The sequence below is a fragment of the Halichoerus grypus genome, chromosome 1, assembly GCF_964656455.1.
Source record: "Halichoerus grypus chromosome 1, mHalGry1.hap1.1, whole genome shotgun sequence".
Lineage (NCBI taxonomy): Eukaryota > Metazoa > Chordata > Mammalia > Carnivora > Phocidae > Halichoerus > Halichoerus grypus.
Window position 1 is genome coordinate 26,191,841 of NC_135712.1, and position 22,018 is coordinate 26,213,858.

The 22,018-nt window shown below is 38.0% G+C and overlaps 1 protein-coding gene across 4 annotated transcripts in view; it reads left to right on the forward strand.

The window, feature by feature from the left end:
* Window positions 1–445: 445 nt before the first annotated feature.
* Window positions 446–22,018, forward strand: part of C1H21orf91 (chromosome 1 C21orf91 homolog) — a 31,824-nt gene continuing 10,251 nt past the window's right edge. For 2 of the 4 annotated variants that reach the window (XM_036091695.2, XM_078057193.1), the window contains exons 1-2: window positions 446–579; window positions 1,501–1,634. In XM_036091695.2, the coding sequence (XP_035947588.2) occupies window positions 446–579; window positions 1,501–1,634 (268 nt within the window). Of the gene's footprint in view, window positions 580–618; window positions 1,150–1,500; window positions 1,635–22,018 lie in introns of those variants that run through there. The other 2 variants (XM_036091697.2, XM_036091696.2) reach the window with 2 other exon arrangements.

A 22,018-nucleotide genomic window follows, 5' to 3' on the forward strand; every position in this document is an offset into this window, starting at 1 on the left:
AAATTACGAAACCTGAAATATGAACTTTTCCCTTATTAAATATTTCAACTGGAACCTAACTCGACGTTCAGTGATACTACTGCTTCAGTCTACTGATTTCAAACAAAATCCCACCCACGCATCTCTGTCCCCTTCTCTCCCGTTCGTCACTTTTCTGCCCCCGCCCCCCGCGGCCCCAGCCCGGGGACAGTAGTTTCCACTACGCTGAAGGGGGAGGTAGTAACGGACTCCTCTATCTACTTGCCTCGAGGAGGGGGGCATATGGGTCGCCACGTACCAGAGAACCGTAAGAGATCGGCCAAGAGACGCGGATCACGAGGACATCCTAGCCAAGGACGCGGCGTCGGTGCAGGCGGCGAGAGGGGAAGCCCGCAGCCGCCGTGGCGGCGCGCAGCTTTGCCCTCGACCGCGCCTCCCCGCGCATCCCCCCACCAGCCTTCGCGGGATGGCACCGGCGGGAGGGGGCGGGGCCGGGCGCGCGGCTGCCGCCTCTGCCGCCGCCGCCTCCGCTGCGGCCGGAAACAATAGTGGAGGAGCCCGAGCCGCGCGGAACTGCTTCTGCGGCGCGCGGAGCCGACGGTAAAGACCTCGCGCCCGGGTCCCCGACCGGCCCGCGCCTCGGCCCCGCTGTCCCGCGGTCCCGCCGCCTTCGCGCTCCGAGCCCCGCGGCCCTTCGCACTGTCCCGCGCGGGGTGCCCCGACGGACGGAGAGACGGACTCCCGGTCCGCGGCATCCTGCGCGGTGGGCGCGCGCCCCCAACGCCGGATGTGGAGTGGGGGCCTGGCTCCCCAAGGCGCTGAGTCCCGGGCTGACGGGCTGCCTTGGCCCTCGGACGCCTTCTTCCTGGGCTGGAGGAAGTCCGGGGCGAGGGGACCCCAAGGCACCTCCCGGCCCGGCTTGGACACCCCGGCTCCGACCGTGCCGGACCCGCACGGTGGAGCCTCTGCCCGGCCTTCCGTGCGGGTGCTTTAGACGCTGCCGGGACGTCCTCGGGTGTTCGCGCTTCCACGTGTATTTTCCTGCCGCGGATCTCCGATAGGAAGATAACTCGCTTCGTAGAGTTAGCGAAACGCATCTCAGGGTTCCCACAATGAAGTTAGCAAAGCAGTGTCCCGAACAGGTCGTTTTTCCTGTATTTACAGCGTTAAGTAGGTTGAAAGACGCCCCCGGCAGCGCTACTCAGCTCTCTGTGCCTGGGCCGGGGATGGGGCAGAGCAGAACCCCCGTAAACTGCTTTCCTTCAGATCCCCTCCTCAACCGAATGAAATACGGGATCAGAAAAAGGCATTTAGGCATAGTGACACCTATGACAAGGCTTTAAGTTTGACTAGCTTTGTGTCATTACACAGTAAGAGGGATACTGAAGCACAAGTATGGCGATGCTTGTTTGATGAGTCTGTTGCATTAGATAAAGAGCATCCTTCTCGTAGAAGTTCCTAATATTACCATACTGTCAGGTTCTTGAAATTGCATAACTTTCCCTTTCTGTTTCTTAACAGGGGCACTATGAACGAAGAGGAGCAGTTTGTAAACATTGATTTGAACGATGACAACATTTGCAGTGTTTGTAAACTGGGAACAGACAAAGAAACACTCTCCTTCTGCCACGTTTGTTTTGAGCTAAATATTGAGGGTAAGGACACAGTATAGATTGATTTTATGGCATGAACTTTACTTTTGCTGAACTGGTTATAAGGTAAAATAAAATTTCTTGAATGACTGGAAATTGTGCCAAGTATGATGTGTGAAGATCTGTTAAAGATAAGGATTTATGGAAACTGAAGCTGAAGTTCTCACAGCTGTGAACTTAAATCTTTACCTTTTTTTTTTTTTAACTCCCACAGTACTAACCCCATTTTTGCTAATATAAAAAACAAAGTATGAGTATTGGTTAGTAAACATGTTTTCTGGCTTGAGACTTTATTAAGTTGTCAAGTTTAATAGATCTGTGTGTATGCTTTTGTTCTTTAGTTGATGGGCAAATGTAATTTAATTCTTTTGGCCTTCCATGCTGGTACCTGACTGAGGTGAGCTAGAACTTTTCCCTAGTGCTGTCTTATCTGAAAAAACTTAAATTTTTAGATAACCTCTTTTCAGTAATCACACACACTTTCAATAGTTTTTAAAAATTAAAAAGGTTTTTTACATTTCTTAATAGTCTGAAAGCATATGAAAAAGAGTTCTCCAAATATTAAAAAAAAAATGTTATCATGTACTATTTGTTTGGATTGGTATACAGTTAATGTGTGTATAGACATTAATAGTTTGCCCTCAAGAAACATGAAGGATGTGTTTTTTTCTTTAATCTTGATGTTATGGACCCTGAGTTTTAAAAAATATTTTACTCAAACTAAAAAGAATCTTAATATTCTTAAAATAAAAAAGTATAATTATATGATATTCATTTAAGATCATATTGGTTATGATAGTTTTGCCATTTTACTCTGGAAGAATTACAGTTGCTGAACATGATAATTGATGGAAGATCTTGGATTTCTTGTGGGTAAATAGAATACCTGTAACTTTGTCTTTAATAAGTGTAGTCATTATAACTAATTTAAAAGGACTCACTTAAAAATATGGTTCTTGTATAGCATCTGAATTACCATGTCCTTAATAATACTACAGTGAAAGATCTAAATATATGTTCTTTGAAAATAAGAGTTGGCCCTATATGTATTCTTTTACATTGTAGATTTTTTTTTTTTTTTTTTAAGATTTTATTTATTTATTTGACAGAGACACAATGAGAGAGGGAACACAGGCAGGGGAAGTGGGAGAGGGAGAAGCAGCCTTCCTGTTGAGGAGGTTGCCTGATGCAGGGCTCTGTCCCAGGACCCTGGGATCATGACCTGAGCCGAAGGCAGATGCTTAACAACTGAGGCACTCATGCGCCTACATTGTAGATTTTAATTTTGGCTGGGCAAAGGCATTAGAAATGATCCAGCTCAAACCTGTATTTTACATTGAAGGAAACTGAGGGCCAAATAGGACCGTTCAAGGTTGCTCTAGTGGTGATGGCGTCCTGTTGTTAGGGCCAGACTTTGTACTAAGCACCTTACATGAGTTACCCTAGTTAACTCAGAATAGCTCTGGCATGGCTTCTGTTATCCATTTTAAAGGTAATGGAACCTAACCTTTGAGACCTAAGAAGTGCACTTCGAAGTCACACAGCAGTAATTGACATGCTAGTGTTTGAAGCCTGGTGATTGTTTCCAGTATATATGATCTTAATACCGTTGAGCTATTGTCAGTAGTTATTTTAGTTGATAGGGCTAATATTAGAAACCCATTTTCCTGAATCCTAATTAGCTATCCTTGCTACTCGGTCAGCCAACTTTTCCTAACCAGTGCTTCCTACTAAATCATCATTAGTGGGGATCGTGCTGTGATGGACTTTTTCCACAGAAACCTAAACTTCCATAAATTGCTTTTCTTGCCTTTTTAAAATAAGCCTTCTAACTGTTTTTTTGTCATTATATAGAGAATATACAAATACTCCTCAGGTACCACTTTTGTAAATGTTTCATTTCTGATAATATCTTTTTCTTTAAAAGATTTATTTATTTTAGAGAGAGAGCATGTGTTCTGAGAGCATGGGGGGGTGGAGGGCGGGAGAAGCAGAGGAAGAGGGAGAGAGAATCTCAAGCTGACTCCTCACTAAGCATGGGCTCTGTTTCAGGACCATGAGATCATGATCCGAGCCAAAATCGAGTCTGACACTTAACCAACTAAGCCACCCAGGTGCCCCGTGATAACATATTTTTTTTATTTTATTTTATTTTTAAGATTCTATTTGAGAGAGAGCATGAACAGTGGGGGAGGGGCAGTGGGAGAGGCAGACTCCCTGCTGAGCAGGGAGCCCAGTGTAGGGCGATACAGGGCTCCATCCCAGGACCATGAGATCATGACCTGAGCTAAAGGCATACACTTAACGGACTGAACCACCCAGGCGCCCCCGCCCCCTAATAGTATCTATCTTAATATATAAGTCATATGTTGTTGAAATAATAGTTATGTTTAATTTAAAAGACCATTCTCAATTTGAATTAGAACTGTTTCATTTTGTACTCTACATACACTCAGGATTTTATATTTTAAAATGTGAATTAAACCTTCATGAGGAAAAATTATTTTAGAATTAAACTTTTTTATCTCAATTTATTTGATATGAGTTCTCCCAAATATACAGATTTTTATATTTACTGCACTAGTCTATTATAACCATTTTAACTTAATGTCATAAGATTATTATAGGAGAAAACTCTGAATTCTGCAGAATTTTGGTTTTCATATCAGTATACAGGTTTTTAAAAGTCAATGAAAAAAAAAGGTGATAATAAAGTAATCACATACCTGAAAAATAACAAGGTATATTCTTGTCTATGTCAGTAAATCTGTTAAAGTGTTTTAAGGTTTAAAACACTTTAAGCTACAAAGCTGTTAGCACAATGCAAGTCAATGAATGTTAGAATGTAAGAAAAACTTGTAAAACATAACATTTACCTTTACTAGTTTCGTATAACTTTCTGTAGTATGGTAATGTTGATCTTACCTGGCTAGCTAAATTTGCTCTGAAGCATTCTGTTTTCTCTGCTAAGAGACCAGTTAAAAATTTTCTTAAGGAATAATAACAGTTTACCTAATTTTGACTCCACACATTTGTAGTAAACAAAAATATTTTATATGTCTTTGGGATTGCTCATTAGGTCAAATCAAAACTGGTCTAACCAAATGGCCTCTTGTTTAAAAGCTGTGTGCATGCATATATTTATAAAATGAAAATAAAAGAAGAAAAATAACAAAAGACAGTTAAATCTTGTCAGATTTCATATTCTGAGCATGGCTCTAAATTGCCTTTTTTCTGTGACTTTTTGGTAATTAAAAGGAAATAGTACCTACATTTTGTATACTTCCTTGTATACTTCAAGGACCTAAGAAGTGTACTTTGAGAATTCAACTCTTTTGAAATGCTCGTAAGATTGACTTTTCTTCGTACCTATAATTCACCATTAGAATAATTTGCTTATGGATTAGAACACAGATGCATAAACTTACTAATACTCGTGGCCTATATCCATGGCCCTAAAACACTATAAACTTTTTTGTGCATGTATGATCAGATACTCTAATATGCATCGTAGTTCATTATGCTAAAATCTCTACAGTTAGTGATGAAATTATTACCTTTCCCTAAGCTATTGAGGCTGGGAGGAAGTTAGCCCAGGGCAATCAAGAGCCAGTAATGAAACTCAGTTGTAAAAGGTCAGAGTCAGAAATGAAACTAGAGGGGACAAAGATCCAGGACTCTGATCTGTTACTTTATACTATCTGTTTCATTTTGTGCCAAAACACTGTGCAAATAATTCTTAGAGCATCCCTACCTTCCTCTAATAATTGACTTCCTTTCTTTTCTGTGAAAATAATTTTTTTTTCTAAGACTGTATCAGTTCCTCTTATGCCAAGCAAGGTTTTAGTCTAACTTGATGGTTGATTAGTAAGCATCACTAATGCTTACTAGTGCATCTCGGTCTTCTTTCTCCCCCTAATTTGTTGAACTTTCTAAGAACTTTTCTAGAAGCCAATCCAAATTCAGATCCTTGGTAATCTTCCTAGCAAGAAAAATCTATCGGTCTTTTCTCTTGGTTAAAGCACTGGTGAACCCAGTGCTTGCTTTTAATCTCGTTCTTCCTTGATTCTGTGTCTTTGACCAAAACACTGTTCACATGGTTAGTAGTCAGGGAGCAGTTTGAATCTCAATATTAAGTCCTGATTCGGTTTGGATGTCAAGACTGGTTACTTACTATTCAGAGTCTGTCAATAGCTCTTCCACTGTCCTGCTCCTGACATACTAGCATCTTCCCACTTAAGTAAAATGACCCACCCCTTGTGATAGGGAAACTGTATATACAGCTAACTGAATCTGGCATTAGCCTCTTTCTGTTGTTTCACATGATTGCAAACATCATACATTTGTATTAACTAAGAGAGCACTTTAAAATATAAAACTTAATGTAACTTTTGAACTTTAACTTAGTTATCTTTGATATACTTAGAAATACAGACACAAGGTTAATTTTTTTTTTCTTACCTGCCTTTTTGATGCCTTTAAAGTACCTGTGACACTTTAAATAAACTTGAATACTTTTTAAATGGCAGTAACAGTTAAACCTCATTATATGGACAGAAATAGGGAGGGATGGAAGTGGAAAGTGGGTTTGACTGGTGATAAGTTTAAATTCTAGGATATTTTTTAAAAAATAATTGAATCTAGGCTAACAACATCTAGTGAAGACTTGGGACTTAACTGGTAACCCATCTTTGAGGAGCCAGGTTCCACAGTCTTATCCCTGTCATGGTGGCTTCTTTTTAGTTACTCCCAACTTTCCCTCCCTTTTAACTTTGTTAAGTTTTCTAAATCTAAAGTCTAGGATGAATTTAAAACTTAGATTGTACCCAAATTTTGGTTGGGAAGATATATCCATTAAGAATGAGATCTGGCTGTATATAAGAGGATAATAATGGTGAAATAAAATAGAATGGGTATTTTATATCTCCCATATAAAAAGAAGTTGAATCTGGAGTTGGTATGGTAGCTCCATGATCAGAAGGTCTCAAGCTGCTTCTGTTTTTCTGTTCCACCTTCCTTACCACATACGTAACCGTCTTCAAGTTCATCTGTTAGTAATCTCCTGCATCTAAAAAGGAGTTTTTCCTGAATTTCCACCTAATAGTTTCTTACACATTTCATTGCCCTTGAAGAGAAGCTGCTCCAAATAAAATCAGTGTTTTTCAAAGAAAGGGACAAAGGATATTGAGTAGGCAACAAGCAAAATCAGCCACAGAGAGGCCTTTCTAGTAATTAAAGGTTATTCCACGTTGAGGAAAAACTATTTGAGCTCCAGCTAATACCAACAAGTAATGCTCTAATGATTCTTCTAATCCTGGAGTTAGAACTAGAAGGGATTTTAGCAGAATGAAGGTTTATATTCTGAGGATGGACATGCAGCCAGATCACATGTGGACTTGTTGCCAGACAGCTGTAAGAATTTTCAAGTTTCTGACCTGTCTCAGTATATAACATGTAATGATTAATGCTATTGCTCTTAAAGAGAAACCCTCCCCCCCAATATTTTACTCTGTTAGAAACTTGTGTGATGAAGCAAGTTAGAGATTATAATCTTGGAAAAACTCTTCCTACTTTCTCCCTGACTCTGTTCATGACAGACTAACGTGGTAGTTCCGCCTTCCTCATACCTTTACAAGGAAGATTGCTTTTCTACAGCTGGACACATCTGTCACTGCTCCACTTTTGCTCTGCTGATGAAGCATGTGCGCCCTGGACTCAGACCTGGCCTTGCATCTTGACCCTACCACATACTAGTTGGCTTTTCTTAGCAAGATCCCTAAGTTTCTGTGTCATACTGGTTCTCAAATGTAACCAATAAAAGCAGTTTCATATTTGTATTTCTTAATCTTGAAATTACTGTGCCAGAATCTATTTCAGAAGGCCGAACTCCAGTTGTTGCCGTTTGTTCCAAGAAGAGTACTTGGCAGAATAAGCAGTGGAGCTCAGATCTGTTTGTTCTTGATGCTCAGGATGGGGCTGCAGAGTAACCGAAGTGTAGTGATACTGTGCTCCAGAGGTCCAGAAACTCCCGGTTGGGCAGACATACCAGAGCCAGACTGTCGAGATTCAAATTCCCATTTACTAACTGAGAGAACTTGGGCAAGTTACTTATGGGTATTATTATTCTGTCAATTCAGCTAGAGGTATATGCCCATCTAAGTTTTAAATAGGGAAAGATTAATACTTATTTTCTCCCATTTATGACACAGTGTATAGCTAAAATGCCTGTAGAAATGACGAGGCAGGTGGGAAACCCTCATTTGCCACTGATTTTTAAGCAGAATCAAGCATTTATTATAGCTAACAGAGCTCTCCCATCAGGACTAAGAGATAAGTGGTAGTAGTTCATTTATATGTGGTGGAATGAAGGCCCTGAGGTCAAGTAAAGTTGCCTTAAAGTCACCTTGATAGTAAACGGCACAGAAGGGATTCAGATCAGGTCTCTCATGTCAGAGTTGTTGTACCACTGTGGGAAATGAACTTTTCTCTGTTTGACCTTTGTCATATTTTAAGTGCTTAAATTATAGACCAGCACTTGTATAATGATGCCATTCACTCAGTTGTTTTCCTAATGTTTCTGATTAGTCCTGATAATCTTTATAGGTTTTTGTTTTTCTGGTTTTTTACTGTTAGCATACTCTGTCCTAGCCTTTTTATCCTCACTCTTTGGGCTTTCATGACCTTTTATATAATGAAAACTAGCAAATTAACTCCTGCCTCCTTCCCATCTCCCCACCCTCCAAGCTACACATCAATATATGCAACTAATTTTTAGACATCTTTACTTTTATAACGCATAAGTACTTCAAATTACATGTCCAGATCAAAGCTATTATTCCTACCCTCTCCATATCTCTTTTCAGAATGAGTGAGTGAATAAATAAGCGAATTCCCCCTCCATCCCTTTAACTAAAAATACCAGGGTTGGAAGTCAGGTGTGGAGAAGGTATAGACTTATATGCCTAGCTAAAATACATGCAAGGTAGCTCCACAGAGAGAACCACCTGTATCTTAATTCTTAAAAAGTTACTTCTCAAAGCAGCCTTCCCTGCCTTTCACTGCCCCTTCCCCCCCTCCCCCCCCCCCCCCCGCCCCACTCCTCTCCTAATGTTCCTTTCCCCACAGCACCCTTTTCTTCATGGTACTTGTTAAAATAGTTTACTGCAGTTATTTGCTTGCGTGTTTGTTGGATGTGCTTCCCTCCCCCCATTTTTAATTCCGTAAGGGCATGGATTCCTTTTAGAGTCTCTTTTATTTGCTAGTATATAATCAGTAGTAGCACAAGGACTGGCAAGGAGTAATGAATAAATATTTGACTGATGAGTGAATCAATCTAAAGGAGACAAGAGTACTACTTTTCTTTACATGTCCTTTCCTTTAAACTTCCTCACAATGAAACTTTTCTGCTGTTTTTCTGCCCTTTTACAGAATTTCATGAGATCTTTCTGGAGTCTACTAGAGGTTTTATGAATCTTACTAATAGAACTTTGTATCATATTCAAAAAAATAAAATGTAGCCAATAATACTAACTGATAATTGGTTCCTTTTCAGTCAGGAGGATAAAAAACAGTACTTTTCTCCAAACACAGAGCAAGAACTTTTAACAGGGCTATGTTTAAAAAGGGTGTTTCTAGATTCATTTTATTCATTGCATTTCTCTTATTCTGGACACCCCAACAGAGTGATTTGTGCTCATAATGATGACCCCAAGGCATTTGATGATCCTGAGTCCTTTTTAAATCAGTGATAAAAACATATTCCTTAAATCAGTAATTTAAAGTTGAAAACAAGGAAGCAGAATATACAACCCAGAATATCTTAGTAATAGCATCATGATTTTATAATTATATAATTATTTTTATAAAAAGGATTTGTTAGAATATTTAAAAATGGCATTCTGGTTCAACTTCATAGTTATTTCATCCCATTGTGGACAAAGATGAAAAATGTTTTACGAGATACGGAAATAAGTCTAGATTGAAAATCTTTAATATGTAGGTCAAAATTATTCTCAGTAAAGGGATACAAGTTTTGTGATTAAAATAATTTAAAACTGTTACTGGGAAGTTGATAAAGAGAAATCAGCTACCCAGAAATAAAAGGGTAATTTTTCTGTTCCATGCAAAGTAATATTGGCCTGTGAAGAAAGAAGACAAAAGTAGGTTTCTCTGTTCTCTGGAAGAAGTGAAATACCACTCTCAAGTTGGGAGAAGCTAGTTCAACTGTCAGTAAATACTTAAGGCATTTACATTTTTAGATAAGAGACTTATCTAAATTATAGGTATTGTTTGTCAAGTATTATGCACCTTACATGCATTGTTTTTTTTTTTTTTTTTTTAAGATTTATTTATTTTGACAGAGAGACAGCGAGAGAGGGAACACAAGCAGGGGGAGTGGGAGAGAGAGAAGCAGGCTTCCCACCCAGCAGGCTTCCCACCGAGCAGTGGGGCTCGATCCCAGGATTCTGGGATCATGACCTGAGCCGAAGGCAGACCCTTAACAACTGAGCCACCCAGGCGCCTCGCATTGTTTTATTTCTTAATATAACTGTAAAGTACTGTGTTATCGCAATTTGATTAATAAGGAAAGTGAGCAGAGAGTCTAGGTAACTAGTCCAAAACTGCACAGCTTACAAGTCCAGACCCAAGGCCTCTGATTCTAAAAAACCAAGTGCCTAAATCATTTCTGCCTCCAAAGAAAACTACATGAACTATTAAAATTTAGGAGATATTAAGTAACTTTTAGGCAAAGTTAGAGATGAATTATACAAATGTGAATATTGAGGCAAGGAACAAAATCTGGGTCTCAAGAGAGATGTAATTTTTAAAAAATTATTTCTACCCATATTTAATTAATGCATGTTCAGTGGAATATCTGAAAATGTACATTTCTGATGACCTAAGAGAGTGGAATGATGCAGTCTCCATATAGATTGTAATCTCAACAATCTGTCAAGAAAATACAGTTTTTAGAACTCTTAAGTTGGACTGGTAATGATGAGGGAGAAGGGACACACACATGGGACTGTCTTGCCATTCCTGCCCAGAAAGGATAAGCTAGGTGAGAGTAGACTGACATTTGCTACAGAATCATGCAGGTGTCAGCTTGTAATGAGGTAATGGTTCTAACGCTGTTCTCTATCCTCCCAACCATCCAGGTAATGGGAGGCTAACATAGCCTGATCAGTCTTTCTCTCAAGAGGAAATAGGGTTTTGAGTAAGTGGAGGCAATCAGTGCAAACACAAGTGAAAATGTTAGCACCATTCCTGGAATTGCACACCGTGTTCCTTTTGCTCATCGGCCCCAATAAATGCCTGGGGTGCTTTGAGAAAGAGAGAAAGAGTAGTTTGAGGTGAGTTTTCTAGAAAGTTTGAGTTTAGAAGATAATGAGCATTGAACTTAACTACATCAGAACATTTTAGAAATATTTAGGACATATGTAGAAATATTGCACCTCTGTTGATGTTCTAATAAAACTTAAAATTTTCCAGTGTTTATTACTGAATCTAATATGAAGACAACATATCTTTATATTTGTATAGCACTTTGGAAATTGGAAGGTGCTTTTACAGCACCTTAAATTTAATATCCACATCATATAGGAAATTAACATTAAGTGTGAATTTCAAATATAGTAATATATGAAAAATGTGTAAGTGATTGAAACCAAAGTGGCTAACACTGAAAAATTGTCAAAATGTGGTATTAACTATAGTTCTAGTTAGAGTGGATTTAAATTATGCTAATACAATTTGGCACACCATCTGTTAGAATTTTGATAAGGGGAATAAACCCATTAAACACAGCCTTGGATTTATAGTTTGTGATAAGGGAACATTGTTTATTTACAAATAATTTTAAACTAGTGTATCTGTTTCTGGTAGCTTTTTTTTTTTTTTTAAGATTTTATTTATTTATTTGACAGAGGGAAACACAGCGAGAGAGGGAATACAAGCAGGGGGAGTGGGAGAGGGAGAAGCAGGCTTCCCGCCAAGCAGGGAAGCCCGATGCGGGGCCTGATCCCAGGACCATGACCCGAGTCGAAGGCAGACGCTTAATGACTGAGCCACCCAGGTGCTCCGATTTCTGGTAGCTTTTTGCCCTTACTGTCTTCAGTTGTATACCAGAAAGGCAGAATAATGATTTCTGTGTACCCATTAAAATCTAAATCTCATAATTAAAGCTATGTCATTGGGTCCCTAGCAATTTTTTTTAAGCCCAGTTATTCAGTAAAAATTAAGCAACTGCCAGAAATTCTAGTAGCTGAGGATAAGACATTGAACAAAACAAACATAAATCCCCACCATTGCAAAATTTACTTGAGAAGAGGTAAAAGACAATAGAATAAATGAATTACATAGCATGTTAGAAGAGGATACGGGATTATTTGCCTTTATGAAGTATAAATTCAGTCACCAATATATTTTTCCCTGTATTATCTTAAAATTCACACTTATTGTTCATTTCCTATGTAATAACGTGGAGATTAAATGTAATAGACAGTAAAAGCACCTTCCAATGTCTACAGTGTTCTACAAATATACTTAAATGACATTATTAATATCTAAAACTTAGAATAACTGGTGGAATAATACCTACAATGAATTTAAGAAACAAAAATTGCTAGTCTGATTTGAAAACAGCCCATATGTTGAGGAATTTTAGTGGCATTGGGGAGTATTTCAAAATTAACATAAAGTACGTAACGATCTTTAAGTATTGGGGACAGTGTAAAAAATTTTAAAGTTTTTGTGTTCTTTCTACTTCCTCATTAACTCTGTTAATATTTGCCCTGAGAACATTTCTGTTTGTTATTTTTAAAGTATCCTTTATAATCTTGACTTTGTTACTTTGGCTCCTCAGATTATTTTCAGGATATCATCAATTTTCAATTCAATGTCAAGCAACATTTTGGCTATATTTCTACTACAAAGTAGAATAAATACAATATAAATAAAATATAATTCCTACATACTGTATCAGAAAGTTCTCCGGAAAACTCAGTTTTAGGTTACCAGTGTATTTATTAACTGTGTCTGATAAATACCAGCCATAAGTGTCTTGAGAAAGAAATTAAGATCTTAATTAATCCAGTTAAGACTGGATATAGAAAAATTTCATGCTTTTTACGGACTGTCTTTTCTACCACCCACTCTTCTTAATTCATTTATTTACCCTCTCCTCAATTTGTTTTAACTTATGCTTACTCATCATCTTACCTGCCTACAGTTATCATCTCTGTATCCTGCCAGATTGACCAAAAGGTGATTAGAATGGCAGAAATGCTCATGTCTCCCATATTTAAAAGGAAAAATCAAGCAAAAACACTCTTTCCTTTAAACCATAGTTCTTGAAACAGTAGTGTTCATTCATGGTCTCCTCTGTCTGTCCTCCCATCTTACTCTTCAGCGCCCCTATAATTGGTCACCATTTTCAAAATCTGACATTTAATATTTCCCACTTCTTGAAATGGTTGACTCCCTGGGTTCCATGATAAAATACATGTCTTCTTATTTCTATCCAGGTTTCTGTCTTTCCAGGTTCATTGCCTGTTACAGGTCCCTGAAATACTAGTGTTTTCATTGAATTCTGTCCTTGCCTTCTCATATTGCACTCTTCTGTTTCTTTCACCGCAGTGTCTTCAACCATACCTCTGTACTTTACCATAGACACAGTGCCAGGCCAAACCAAATCTTTCTTCTAAGTGCCAGACCTGTATATTCACCTGCTTGCTAGACCCCTCCAGTTAGATATTCTATACATGTCTTGAATTCAAGTTTCTTGAACTAAATGTTATCTCTACTTCCATATACACATGCAATTTATATTTCATTCATCTTTTGTTCACATGAAACTCTGAGCTTCTTATGCAGAGATTTTGGTTCAATATGTCTAGAGTTGAGTCTAGAAATTTGCATGTGAACAAGAATCCCAGCTAATTCTTCAGCAGATGGTTCTCAGGAGCAAACTTTGAAAAAGCACCATTAGTGAATGAACGGTTCCAGGTTCTTCAGGACTTTCCATGTAGAGTTGTGTAGGTGCAGGGATATGTAGAGCAGAAATCTTACCTAGGCTCTGCTGTTCAAGCTGTATGCCCTGGCAGGGATAATTTTCTGATATACAAAGGCGAATTGGCCTATGAGTTAGCTGGTCCTATCTGCTACCCGACGCCTTCCACCCACCCTCTCTTTGCAGTCTGTCCCTGAGTCCTATTGATTCTCTCCCACTTGTTCCCTACTTTTCATTCCCGCTGCTGTACTTTTGTCCAGGCCCTTTTCCCTCCTTACCAATATTTCCTCAAGACCACTTAATCCATTTCATAGATTCAATCCCTTTATCCCCCTCACTGCCCTACACCCCCAGTTCTCCCTCAGTATCAAGAAAGGTCTTTAAAGTACAGCTCTCTTCCTGTCATTCATTGTCATAGAACTAACTGTCCACTGACTCCTTGCCATTTTCTTCAGGTTAAGTTATTAGCTCCCTAGCATGACATTTAAAATGTGTTCATCTGCCACTTTCATCTTCCATTAGTCTTCCAAAGGGGTGCCCCCTCCATCTCTGTCCTTCTCACTCCGGTTCCCTCCCTTTCTTTCTCACCTCCATGTCTTGGTTTGTCTAGGTTTCCTCTGCTCTAAACACCATTTACTTCTCCGTTCTCCTGGTATGCAACAGCTCAACTTTTGGGAGTACATTTAAATAGAGGTGATGATAAATAACATCGTTGCCTGTGTTCATGGGGCAGCTGTGAGGATCACACAGATAATGAATATAGAAGCCCTGTGGTAAATATAGTATGTGATGTGAATGTTAGTATTTAAATTCAAATATAGAAAGATTTTGTTTGCATTTCATCTCAAAAGATGAAATACTGAAAAGATTCCTGCAATTGGTTTGTATATTGAACAGCTTCTCCATTTAATGTTTTATGTACATTGAGGAGGCTTGAATTTATTCCAAGTTTACCTTCGGGGAGCCAGAGGGAGAGAGAAAATCTTAAGTAGGCTTCACGCCCAGCACGGAGCCCATTGGTGCGGCTCAATCTCACGACCCTGAGATACCTGAGCCAAAATCAAGAGTCGGATGCTTAACCTACTGAGCCACCATGGCACCCCTGAGTTTACCTTTCTGTGATTTGATTTCAGTAGGTTTTTCTGCTCTAGCTTTCATCATTTCCCTCATGTAGCAGCTGCTCAGAAAATCCTTTCACCACAGTTTGTTTTTTATCAACAATATAAAACTGTGTTCACTTGTGTCTTTTTCCCTTACTTCCTTTGGATCTTTGGGTCTTCACCGAGGATTGCCAGATAAAACTATAATGTGATTATGATTTTCTTTGGGGCAGGAGAACTGCTTTCATTTGAAGGTAAATATTTTTCCTTGCTCCATACATTGTTAGTCTAAGAAAATTCTCACAGTCTTGGTAAAACTTGAGAATTTTAGGCATGTGTGCCTTTTACCATTTCAGTATCTCAGTCTTTATTGTTTGTTTCACTTAGTCCATTGGAACATACAGTACAATACTTAAAGCATAATTTGTCTTGGACCAAGGAATGCTGTGTTCTTTCCCAAACCAAGATGTATTTCTTCACAAGCATTTTTTAAATGTTTTTCATTGAAAAAGCAAATTATGCCTGTTACAGAAAAATCAAAATACAGAAAGCAGTAAGAATATTAAGATTCAGGGGCGCCTGGGTGGCTCAGTTGTTACATCTGCCTTCGGCTCAGGTCATGATCCCAGAATCCTGGGATCGAGCCCCGCATCCGGCTCCCTGCTCTGCAGGAAGCCTGCTTCTCCCTCTCCCCCTGCTTGTGTTCCCTCTCTCACTGTGTCTCTCTCTGTCAAATAAATAAATAAAATCCTTAAAAAATATATATATATATTAAGATTCATAGTCCCACCTACCTATCTACCATCAATTTCTTGATACTTTTGGTATGTTCTTCTAAATTATTTTCTGCAGTAGATTATGTATGTGTATGTGCACGCACACATGTATAGTAAATTGTGTTTAAAAAATGAAATCAAACTGTATGTACCAACTAATAATCAGTCTTTTCATTTACTATATTAGGAACATCTTTTTCATGTTAGGTAAAATTCTACCACTTTTTCTTTAAGGTTGCATCCCATTGTACCCTAATTTATTTAGCCACTATCCCATTGATGAATGTTTAGCTTCCTTGCAATATACCAGTACTAAAACATCTTTATATGTACATCTTTTATGCATGTCTGATTAAATCCCCATTCCGTTGTAGCTTAAATTCCCAGGGGTAGACTTTTAGATCAGAGGCATGTCCCAATTTGCAGTCCTATCATTTGTTTTAATGGCTTCCATTACTGCTGAATTAATACCATGTAATCTTCCAATTAAAAAAAAAAAAACTATTTGTTTCATGATGGGAAAATTTTATTGTACGTCAGTTCTCCAACCCCTTTGTTTAGTTCTTTCTACTCTAGAATTACTATAATGCAATTTTAACACATAGTCACAATATTTTTTTATTTTAGCATTTTGCAGTATGATTCATCAATTATTACTGCTTTTTTTTAGCTTTAGTTTTTCTTATCAAATGGTTAGTGAATTGTAATGATTGTTTCCCATCAGCCTGAACTTTTACCATTTACTACCTATAGCAGTAAGTGAATTATGCATGCTTTCAAATTCACTAGCTAATATATCTCTACTAGATGGTGCCATTTAGCATTTATTTAAGGAATAGTCAACTAGAATTTCAGGAACTGTGATTCAAATACATGCAGAAGTTTGAAATGCAAAACTGAGGTTTTAAAATAGCTGTGGGGCAGCTTTTCATTTTGTTTTTCTTATTTGTAAGAAAATAAATCATTCAGAACCTTAACCAGGCAGACGGGGTTTCATGAGATAAATAAAGGGCAAAGAATTCATACACCTATCACATTTCTGACTTTTGAACCTGTAATTTTACTTTGTCATAATGATTTGTCCCCATTCATCTGGTGTTACTCTAAAGGTGGTTTTTTTCAGTCTTTCTTTTGTTTAAGTAACATGTATCTTTTTAACTTTATTTTTAGGAAAGTTGGGGGTTTTGGGTTTTTTTCTGCAAATTAGTGTCTCTTTGTGTCACATATAAGTAGATATTTAAAACTGGTAACTCAATCATACTACAGTAAATTTGTGTAGCTTTTTAGGAGTCTTTTATGACAGCTTCGTGTACAAAAACAATTTTAGAATAAACATCAGTACGCTCAGTTAAAGCTCTTTTGGAGAAAATGGAACAAGTAGAGGTTTACTTGGGTCAGTTGGATTATTGACTTAAAACTTTTTATAGTACAACTTCGTGCCACTTAAAAATTATAGTCTAAATTTGACATATTTTAATGTATTAGAAAAACAGATTTAGCTTTTTGTATTGTATGCTGCTGTGAGCTTAGTATCCCATATGAAATCATCAGTAAGAACATGGGTAGCTTCCATCCATGTTCTCATTCTGAGTACCCTTTTGCTTAATTACCTCTGGACAAACTGCCCCTGTCCAATTTGGTAGCCTGACCACAATGTGGTCATTAAACTTAATTAAAATTAGATAAGGTTAAAACTTTAGTTCCTTGGTCATATCAGCTACATTCAAATGCTTAATGGCTACAGGTGGCTGGTGGCTACCGTGTTGGATAGCACAGATAAAGAACCTGTCCATCATCACAGAAAGTTCTGTTGGACCTTGTTAGTTAAAAAACAGGTAGCTAAATTAGGGAATAGAATTGAGTGTGGATTGTTATTTTTTGTATGGTTAGTAATAAACAGTTGTTATGTAGGTGTGTTTCCCCAGTGTTCCAACTGTTAAAATGAAAAAGTAAAATTCACTGAGCGGTTCTCTTTTTAACAAGTCATTTGCAGTTTATATATCTCCTTTCAATACCAGACCTCAGTTCCTTGGTTATTGGAGATTGCAGTTTATCTTTGAACATTATCTCTCTGAACTCTTGCTCACTAAAATTTTCCCTTATAATTCATTTACTGGATTAAGCTGTTTAACTGCTTAATCCTTCTCTTAGCACACATAAAAACTTTAGAATGGAATAAACATCTCTAAGCTGCATTCTGCTGTCTAAAGACCACCTGTTGGCATATCTTTCTTTAGGGCAGTGATTCTCAAAATGTGGAAAAGCAAGTTGCTGAACCCATCTGTATATTGGCTTATTGTGGCTGCCAGCAGTTCCATCTGCTGAATGCAGAGATAAGCAATTACCTATTACTTTTAAACAGTATGTTTGGTACTTGAATAGGACACACTCTTAAGTGACTCCTCAGTTAGCTAAAGGCATGGGGTGGGGGGGAATAGGACACTGTTATAACCACAGTGCTCACTAAGGCACAGGACAACCAAGAAAAATAGAAGCCCAGCCTGTTGTGGGTGGGAGAGGAGGCAGGTGCTCCAGCTGTCTATCCTTGGCCTTTGGTCTGATTTCCTACCTTTAGTCCCATGACACAATAGACGATCTGAGCTTCCTCCACTGTTGAGTGGCTGTGATGGGCAGTAGATAGAGTAGTAATAACTCTTCTTGAATCCTAGCTTGGCTGCTCCTGCTAGCTCATCAGATGGAGAATAGCCTGGTCGAGTTTGGTGTCAAAGCATCACAGGGGAAAAAAAAAAGAAAAGCATCATTGGAACAAGCAGTTTTTATACCAAAGCAGTTCAGACCTTGTATCACTGCATAGTCTTGATGGGTGACAGGTGTCGCTAACCAACACGGCTGCACAGCTTGCTAGGTCACAGGTGCCCTACACACTCATGAAGGAAATGATAAGAATGGTTTTAAATTAAAGAGCACTTGTCCTCTTTTCAGATGTAGCTGCTTCTCATGACTAGCCGGTTGCTGCCAGATCTTCTGATTTGGTTTTTAAGAGAAACCAAATTATAAGTGGATATTTTTTTTTTTCTTTTCAAACACTTATAGGCTAAACAAAACTTGTCTGCAGTATGGTTGTGGGTGTGCTACCTCTGCTGATAGAGCTTTTCCTCTCTTCCTTTGGTCAGAAATGCCTCACAAAGAAGTAACCTCTTAATCCCTTTAGTCTTTCTTAGGACAACAAAAAGTTTAGCTCCCCTCCCGTTTTTACCATGAACACATAAGCTCAGGATTACTTCTTCAGATGCACAGCACATAAACGTGCAGGTACTTGTCCTCCCTCTCTTAGCAACCAAGAGAAGATCATCAAATAAAGAAAAACACCTGAACTCTCGGAAAATTCTTTAAACTGGGCAAAATGTGAGCCTCCATATAAAAGATTTTGAAGCAGTACTGCATGAATCGTTGCACAAATGTTGGTCATATTTGAAGGCAATATGTTTAAAATTTCTTCACAGCATGTTAACAGCCTGGAACTTAAATTCATAACTACATTTTCTTGCCTTATTTAAATATTAAGAAAGAACACGCAAACCCACAGTTTGGAAAACCAGTACTGCCAGTTCTCTGTTTTATGTTTGAAGTAACTGTTTTATGTTTGAAGTAACTCGTGGACGCTCTCTTAGGGCTGTCTAGTCTGCTACTGCTGTGTATTACAGCTTTACATCCAACTACAGGTTGTATTAGACGTGCCCTGCCTGGGGAGCATCAAATTATGGGAAGCCACTTCTTTGATTGGGAAATGAAATAATCAAATTCAAAATGAAGTCTAATTGACAGAGAGTAAGCACGCATAAGGCAGCCAGATGATAGGATTCAAGAATGTGTGAAGCATAAAGCCATGTAGCATCAGTGTAGTCGGCTGAGAAGCGTGCTATTTGACGGGACCAGCTGGTGGACCATTAAGAAAAGATTGCTTAGCTTACATCATTCCCACCAAATCACAGATAAGGTCTTCAAGAGGCTGGGGGTAAAATCCAAGGATGATGGGACATGTAATAGGAGTTGTTAAGCCTTTGGGTTTTGTGCCCATTTTGTAGTGCCATTTAGAGTATCATCTTATTAGGAAAAAAAAAAAGTTACTACAAAAGGCAGATTAAATATAAGCATGGAAGTAATCCTTACTTTAAAAGGGCCACTGTGGTAGGTAGACAAAAAAAAAAAATCTATATTTGAGTGGTTTTTGCTCTTCTGTGGGTTTAACCAAGTTTTCTTAAAAGTAAATTGATCTTAAAGAGGGACTTAAAGAATAGAAATGGGGATAGCATGCCAGATGGGTTAGTGGGAAGTTTTTCAAAGTATGTGAGAATGGTATAACAGAATCAGAGATGAAAGTGGGAAAAGATAAAAAAGAAAGAAAACTATTGAATAGGAACAGCTTAACTTTTTAAAATACCACTGTTCATATAGAAATATACTGCCTATATAAATTTCTAAATGGCCTCTATCCAGAAGAAACTAGTACTTTAATAAAAGCAATTATGGTTGCCAATTAAAGTCTTAGTTCTCTAATAATAATGACCTCATCACAAAAAAAATTTACAAGGACATTTTTGAAGTATGTTTTAAAGAAGTTTTCATAATAGTTAGGATGTCAATTACATTGGCCTTCACCTTCTTTATTAGTAAGGAAGTTGTAATGCAATTTTTGTTGACCTGGTTTGGAAACTCCTTATAACTCAGCTCCTCAAAAATATCAACTCATTTAATTACATTTAGATTCATTCCCGTTCAAAAGCTGCTGAGGAAACAAATTAGTGCTCAGAGCTGTTTATACTTGTAAGTGCAATTAAAATTGAAGTCAGTAGGGAAACTCACTGGGATCTCTGATAATAGCAATGGTTGTTTCTCTTATAATAATTCAAACTGATGAAGTGGAAGAAAACAAAATCGCTTCAAGAGTTTATAAAATGGCACGTATATTGCGGATACAAATTAAGTGGGCTACTCAACATTCTTTGCCAGACTAAAAAGTAATTTGTTCAGATATGTGAACTAGTCAGTGTATTATCCTTTTTGAATTTTTTGTTTCCTCTGCTACTGCGTGGGATATTTTAAACCACGTTTATAAAACATACATTTTCAAATTGAACCTTAAAACTCAGTGAAGTTTCAAATTGTTAGCTTAAAGAAATTAAAGGTATTAATGAGCTACAGTTTGCGTAAAATAGCCTTCTTACATATTCACTGCATGTAAATTCTATTAAAATTATACAACTGAGGAGAAGTTCATGATTTTGCCTGGCAGATTGAATGATGCCACAAGATTGCCATCTCTATATCCGTGCCACTCATGAGTTCTTCAGACTAATGGCCCATTAAACTAAATGCAGGAGTAACTTCACTGGAAGATGGCTTTCTTTCATTAACCTCTGAGTACCCTGGCAAAACTGCACAGCCTGGCTCCCTTGCCTAGGATGGGCAAAAGTTCATTGTAGTAGACCTTGAATGATAATTGGTAATAAGTTTTGTTAGGGTTGTTTTTTTTTTTAATATAATTTAAGTTTTTCCTTTATTCGTTTAACAACTTTTTCTTGAGTACTCACCATGTGCCAGGCATGATGCCAAGGATGCATGTAAAACAGATAACGGTCCCCTTCTCACAGAACTTACGGTCGGAGATAAAGACCAGTGAAGAGGCACTTGTGAAGTCTGGTCTGATCAACTAACCCGGGTATATTGGTTAAAAGAAGCTTCTCAGAGTAAGAACTAGATAGGAGATGGGAGTGACCCGACAGTGTTGGGGGGGGCGGTGATCCAAGGGTGAAGCAGGATTTGGGATACTGTACTGCTAGATTTTATGGCAGAAAAAAATTTTTAAAATGGACAGCAAAACATTTGGGATGGGTAAGGGGAGGAGTTGTCAAGGAGGACCCCTAGGTTTCTTCCTTGAGCACCTGGTGGTGCCAGACTCAGGAGGAGAAGCGGGTTTGGGGTTTGGGTACTGAGAGTGGAGGAAGAGGCATTTCGCTGAGGCAGGGTTTGTTTGAAGAGCCACTTTTTTTCATGTCTTTTATAGGTGACTTTTTCTCCTCTGAGTGTCTCAAAGAATCTGACATTTATGTTACATTTATGTATTTGCACAGCAAATTGAATATTGTAGTTCTCTGATGTGCTGTTTATCTCAAAAGATTATCTATATGCATGTAATCATGTTCTTATCTGGGTTCCTAGCATTCATTGGGGGATTTAAGTAAAAATTAAAAGAAAAATTATTTTTGAAGAAAGAAAAGTTATATTTCACAAATTACTATGAAGGAACATTGGATAAGAAAAATCTTTAACTTCAAAAAGCCCACGTTATTCTTCAAATAGACATCTGTTGACCTGCTGTTGGAGCTCTGGGTATATCACAAAATTCATCGTTTTGTATAATTTTTTATTTTTTATCAATACAGTTTTTGAAGTTTCTAAATAAATACCAAAGCCCACAAAATTAACAGCAAAAAAGTAATTTCTCTAGCATAATTTAGAACCCTTTTTTATATTCCAAAG